The sequence below is a fragment of the Sinocyclocheilus grahami genome, unplaced genomic scaffold, assembly GCF_001515645.1.
Source record: "Sinocyclocheilus grahami isolate Dianchi unplaced genomic scaffold, SAMN03320097.WGS_v1.1 scaffold345.1, whole genome shotgun sequence".
Classification (NCBI taxonomy): Eukaryota; Metazoa; Chordata; class Actinopteri; order Cypriniformes; family Cyprinidae; genus Sinocyclocheilus; species Sinocyclocheilus grahami.
In genome coordinates this window covers 308458-315408 of record NW_015505524.1, presented here as the reverse complement: position 1 = coordinate 315408, position 6951 = coordinate 308458, and the positions used below count along the sequence as shown (strand labels likewise).

The 6951-nt window shown below is 37.2% G+C and overlaps 1 protein-coding gene across 1 annotated transcript; it reads right to left on the bottom strand.

The window, feature by feature from the left end:
• Positions 1-311: 311 nt before the first annotated feature.
• On the bottom strand, positions 312-4527 carry rfk (riboflavin kinase). Its single transcript, XM_016228903.1, has 4 exons — positions 4121-4527; positions 2573-2724; positions 2070-2172; positions 312-1939 (listed from the first exon to the last, which is right to left on the bottom strand). Exons 1-4 carry the CDS (start codon positions 4200-4202, stop codon positions 1791-1793), a joined length of 486 nt encoding a protein of 161 aa, XP_016084389.1. The 5' UTR covers positions 4203-4527; the 3' UTR covers positions 312-1790.
• Positions 4528-6951: the final 2424 nt, after the last annotated feature.

The following is a 6951-nucleotide window of genomic DNA, read 5'->3' as shown; positions in this document are numbered from 1 at the left end:
TTCAGTCAGGTTAACTTTAACTTTAACAATATAACCTAATACTATTATAGTTTTTTTATATTGTGAATGTGTTTATTTTCACTTTAGTTTAAGTTTTATTAATTTTGTTAATAAAACCTGACTTATGTTAAACACGAAATAAGATATTTTGAAGAATGATAGGGACCAAACAGTTTCAGGTTCCATTGACTTTCATAGTAATTTTTTTTTATGGAAACTGAAAACTGTTACCAACATTCTTCCAAATCTTCTTTTATGTTCCACAGAATAAACTCATACAGGACTGAAACAAAACTCTGTTCAGATGGGTGCTGTTTTTAATATTAATTTAATTTGATCTTTTGAATAGTTCTAATCAAAAGAATATGATTGTTAAAGTAAAGCTACTGTATGACTAATGGCTCACAAGATTGTTTATAATGAACAGAGCGTTTATTACCACTGATTCTGAACTAGATCTCATTTATTTCCAGTTTATTACGACATCATGAAAGCATTACAGACGTTTTCACAAAAAAACACAGCAGTAAAACTCCACTTAAGGCATTTTTGTTTAATGCTTACAAGCAGGTGTCAACATTGAAGGAATGCTTGGTTGTGCACTGTATATTAATATGCTAGATTTCACTTATTTAAGGCACTGCCCTGACCTATAAAGAAAACAGAAAAAAAGCATATACCAAACATATACAAACGTACCAGTTCAACATATAAAGACCCAGTCTAGATGAATGAGTGTCTGAACATGACACAGCAGTGCGGTCACATTTGCCGCTCTTCAGCGAGTTTTCGCGGGCAAAATCCAAGTCCACAGGATTCGCCGCTTTGAGCAAAAGAAAGTGGCGAAAATTTGGTTTGAAACCGTTTTCTGTGTGAGCTACACTAGTGATAATGAATCAGTATTTTTTTGCCCGTGAAATCCCGCTAATAACGTGACCGCACCGGAACAGAGGATTGCTGCAGTAACGTTACATGTTTCAAGCACCAATTCAACAGGAACATAACATGGAGAAACAGGTAAATAATTTGTAAACCTACGATCTAACCTGACTCTTGAGTGTCTTTTCAAATGTAAAACACTACTAAATGTATAACCCGAGTAAAAGAAAAAGACATGTTCTTTTAGGTTAATGTTTAGTAAACCGTATATAAATAATAGCAAGTGTTTGCTATACAGATCTACTATACACACTTAAATATTTAAAAGACCATTTAGGTTAATTAATTTAGTCTTCAGTCACTGTTCTCCATCTGCCCAGTTTTGTAATCATATTACAACAACCTGTGCTTTAACTCTCTTTCTCAACCTTGGACTTCCCCCTCTGGGCACCGTTCTCTGAGAACCATAAAAAGCATGCATTTTATCTCAGAGGCGGAACACCAATTTTGACAACTGTTAAAGTGTTTTATTCAAGTAAAGAGAGTCCTCCTTAATAAAGTGAAGGTGGGGGAAGAACTCTCCATCTAAAGAGAAATTTCACCAGAAAGAAGAGATTTTGACACTCCCTGACTTCCACATAGTATCATCTGTGGTAATCACTGAATTCTGGGAAGGGCTCTGTGTCGTTTACCCTGTGAACTGCAGTGATCATTCACCAGTAAGCAACTGGAATCCTCCTTTTTGCTATAAATACAGAAACAAAAGAGCTACGTGATGATACCATATGAACATAAATGCACATAGTGCCTGCACTTGAGCAAAGCACCACATGCGGACAGAAATATTTTGTACATAAAAACCAAACTGCATACGTGATAAACAGGCTTTTAAATAGAGGTGAAAGTGAATGTTACAGTCGATGACCGTTCAAGATCTGATTGGCTGTCGTCGCTACCGACGTCTTGAAGAAATGATGCTCTTTTAGTTTCAAGTGCTCAGGCAGGTCCAGCTTTATCTTCGCCTCTTCAATGTCACTATGAATCGCTGCTATCAACTCGTCTGGGAGGAAGACACAACCGTGAGTTACTGTAACCGAATGAGTGTGTTTGGGTGGGTGAACAGGGTGTTGTGGCATCAGTGAGATCATGTGATGTGGGAGTGAGTTCAAGAGAGCAGCTCAGAGTCTTACCAAGTGATCCGAATCCTCTCTCAGGACGAATGTAGCCGACCATGGCCACACTCAATATTTGACCGTAGAAATCTTCCTTAAACTTGTGGATCACATGCGTTTCCTGTTACACAGAGAGATAAATACATGATATCTGACATAAGAGATGTACTATTAATCTATACTGCTATTACATAATATACCATTTAATGAATGCAAAGCTATCAGCGGGTCTATAGCTTGTAGATGTCTGCACACTAGAAAGGATGACATGGACATACCATGGACTTCTTTGTGTTTTTGTAGTAAGGGTTCCAGCCGATGCTCATCACCATCTTGTGAATGTCTCCGTTATCCACGCGTGCCCATCCGTAGTAGATTCCAGTGCTAATGTCAGCAGGGAGATTGTCTACAACCGACTCTGCTACTGCTATTACATAATATACCATTTAATGAATGCAAAGCTATCAGCGGGTCTATAGCTTGTAGATGTCTGCACACTAGAAAGGATGACATGGACATACCATGGACTTCTTTGTGTTTTTGTAGTAAGGGTTCCAGCCGATGCTCATCACCATCTTGTGAATGTCTCCGTTATCCACGCATGCCCACCCGTAGTAGATTCCTGTGCTAATGTCAGCAGGGAGATTGTCCACAACCGACTCTGGGAAGTTCGCTGGGATGGGAATGGAAAGAAAACATTGGCTCTAGTAAGAATAAATACTGGCTTCATATTTTCTTTAATCAGTGTTTATATTTTGAGACATGACAAACTTGACAAGCAAGATTACCACGTCGTGAAAGGTAATATAAAACATGATACAGGAAACACAAAAGTAGTGTTGCCATGAACACAAACATAGTGTGAGCTACCATGAGGTTAATCAATGGTATGTGCTTTTCTAGAAGCCATCAGACTGCATTATTTCAACTTATTTTATAACAGTTGTTTAACAGCTGTATTTCTGGTGAAAAAACTACATTGCTCATGATTCTGAAGAAAAATCCACCAATCAGAGAATAAGGTCAAGCAAATTGCCAAAACTCCCTTTAAGCGCTGTGAATGCAGTCAGCTTCCCTGCACTCTCAAAACTACTTGTACTGTAATAAACCATATATTGTTTCTCTTTCTCTTTTCATATTTCTCTGGGTTGTCATTCACAATGCTCCATGGGATTGTAGTTCTTTCCCTCGTTAAAGCTGTTAAGTAGGCCTTGTCTTTTTGTCCCATTTTCAAGTACTTTTTGCTTCAAACCAAAGATTGTAATTTTGTGGTTCACCTCTTAGCTCGTTAGTTTGGTTCATCACTTCTAACTCTTTAAGACTTCTATAAAATCCCTATGGGGAAAATGAATAGGGAACCAAGGCCGCTGAAAGATGGGCGGGCACTGTTGGGCTCACGGTCGTGTCTGGCCAATCACAATCAACCATTTTACAGACGCGTGTTGTAAGACCTATAACCTGTCAGTGAAGTTATATAACAATATGGCCATTGCTTTTGCTGAACGGTAACATTCATTACAAGAGTAAACTTACTGGTGTGATGTTTACAGCTGATATTAAACTGAATAATTTCAAGAAACTCTTTATTACACGTTTCTCGAATGACAACAACATGAATTGATCTCCTATTGAGTGTAAAGAAAGTTAAATAATTAACAGCCTGTTTTTAATACAAGTTTAATGTTTAGTTCACCCCAAACTCATTACCCCATGTCGTCGTTTACACATCAGAATTGGCCTCAGTCACAGTACACTTTAATTGCGTCTTTCCGTTCAACAGAAGTGAATGGTTACTGACACTTCTCATTTCTCTCACACAGAAGAAAGCCAGGCACAAACAGCATGAGGTCCACTAAATGTTGACAGAATGTGTGTCTTTGGAGTGTTGCTTCAGCGTCCAGAGCGACGCGGTCTACACGGACCGACAGTAAACCGATGCCTCGTTCTGTTCATGACGTAAAGTTACTGACACAAAGTTCAAATCATCTGCAACGGTCGCTTTGTCGCGTGCAGTGTAGAGAGACTCCGCGCGGCGCGACAGCTGCCGCATACGGGCTAGAGAGTCTCACCTGTGGGGATGCCCAGGTCTTTGCTTCCCCGTCCGAATCCGCGGACGACCTGTCCCCGACAGAAATACGGCAAACTCCTCATGTCGACGCGTTCAAAGAGATCCGGGGATCCAGAGCGGGTGCGGACAGAGCGTCTGCCGATTCGAGAATCTTCTCTCTTATCTAAGGTGCCCGTTTACCCAGGGAATAGCCGTTTTATAACGAAGAGCCTTTCCGTTTCGGTCCCAGCCTGTGTGAGTCTCCAGATGAACTGAAGGAGTGCTACCCTCTGGGATACAGCAGGTCGGTAAGTTGATTTCTACCGGAATGTGACCGCTTGGTCAACTGAAAGTGTCGCACTCATCATCTAACAGCAGTTTCCCCAACGACCTTCGCTGACGTGTTTCCGTTAGCAGAGATTCAAAATAAAAGTCCTACATTTATTAACTTCGTCAACTGGAACTGAATGTAATTTGAACGAAATCACTAGTATTTTGTGTGCAAGGAAATAATTAAGCTCGCACGATTTAAGTGACTAGACAAAAATAATAATCAGTAGATATTTTTGTCCAGGAATAATAATGTAGGCTACAACAACCCTACAAACCTTCCCAACTCCTGCTGCCTGTCATCACGTGACAAAATATACGCTTTTTCAATACCTTTATATTGTATTCACGTTTACATGCTATGCACTATTTAATTACCTCACTGTATAAATAGCTCTTGTATGACTCTGAATGATGAAACAATTGCATGTGAACGGGTTTTATTCATATTTATATACTGTTTGATTGATACATTATTATGCCAAACCACCATCAAGTAACAAGTAATGTACTTCTGCAATTTCTCAATAAGTTGCAACTATCCGATCTGGGTGGACATCAGTGGAAGGTTGAATCCACAGTCCGTCGTTTTCAACGAGAAGGTCCTGCCTTTAGTCAGTGATCAGAAGGTGTCGCCATTGTCTGCAGGTGTGGAGGATCATTTGCGTCTGTAGCACCAGATCTCTCGCTCTTTTAGATAATACTCTTGTATATAATAGCGTTTCCTTGCATTACATCTTAAATTCAATTGATTCATTTATCTATTCATTTAATTCAATTTAAAACATAGATGCAATCCCAAAATATTTGGCTCTGGAGATGCACTAGACCTGGTTATACTTGGCTATATATTCCGAATGAATAATTAAGTTAAAGCAAAAATACAGTTGCATTATATTTAGCTCCCATGTTGTAAAGTCCTTAGTCCACTGTTTTAACACTCAAACAAATAATAAGGAAGAAGAAGAAAAAACGCAGAAAATAGACCCAGAAAAGATATCGATATAATTGTTTTTCATCAAAATTAAAATATTTTGACGGTATATATTCGGGATATTCAGATTTAGGAAATTCCTATATTGTGTGAACTCATTTAACAGATTAAAACCAAATAAATAAATAAAAATCACATGTTCCAATATTAGACTATAATTTATAATTGTATATATTTATGTTGGATTTAACCCTTTTTCAAGGTATTTTCCTCACAATGAACATCCTGCGAAGGATGTAGTAAGCCTAATAACCATGCATACACAACAATAATGCTCCCTTATAACACTGTGGTCGACGCCATAAAAACCCTGTGCTCATTTTAAAACCATTTTATACTTGATACTGATTGGTCAGACACAAAGAGCTAAATGAGTGAGAACTTACAATAGAAGAAGAGATGTTACATTATAGACAGACTATATATACTGCCTAAATAGTCCATAGAAAAAGTAACTTATAAACACAGAGAAATTAATTTTGTAATTTAGGCTATATTATTGTTTTGCAACAATGATCGGCAGACTGTACATTATCCCTTACATAGGGATTTTTTTATGCTCTTAGCATGACATTGACTCTTTTTTTTTACTGTTGTAGAAAAGTAATGTGCATCACTTATTGCTAATTTGAAAAAGTAGCCTAACTAGTCAAAACGTTTTATGAATTATTTATTTATTAATTAAATGTTTACATTTTTCTCTTAAAGCTGCGGTGAAAGCAAGGACAGATTTTTTTTTATTTAATTAAATTTTTTTAAGGCCTTAGGTTTGAGTCTATTCATCGGTCATTGATTGGATCTTGAGATGTGGGCGTTGCACTCGAAAATGAGCGTGCGCTTGCAGTGGATTGTGGAGGGGCGGGGTTTAGGCAAACTAAGTGATTGGAGAAGTCCAGCATGCCTCACTAGAGAGAAGACTCATTTTCACCATTACAAGGACAGAACAGGTGAATTTAAACAAGCACCAAACTTTCCCCAGTTGATTAATTACAGGACATTAGTTGTTTTGGATTACAAGTTTATTTTTAAATATGCGCATGAGGCATTGTCTCATTAAATATGCAATTTGTGCACATTTCCAGAACAGAAATCTGAACATTGGATAAAGCCAAGTTTAACATTCTTGTTTCATTTTATTGACATCTTAGAGTTAAATGTTTTTACATACTGTCGGTTATATCTCTTTATCACTCAAAAATACTGTCATCAACAAGGAAAAACATTTTCACAATATTTTTTACGGACTAAAATGTTATATAAATCAAGTGAATATGTTATATGAAAAAAAAACTTCAGAATATAAATAGAAATAAACTGTAAAGTTTGGTGTAAGTGCTCATATACAAAATATGTATCGAAATTTAAATCTATGTAAATGGATGACGTAATACACATAACATAAACACTCAAATGTGTATTTTGGATGTCTTCTTTTCACTAATCTGAAAGAATCCTTAAAAATGAAACATGGATGAATTGTTCACAATAAAATATATACATTACATTTACAAAATACATAATTTTAATAT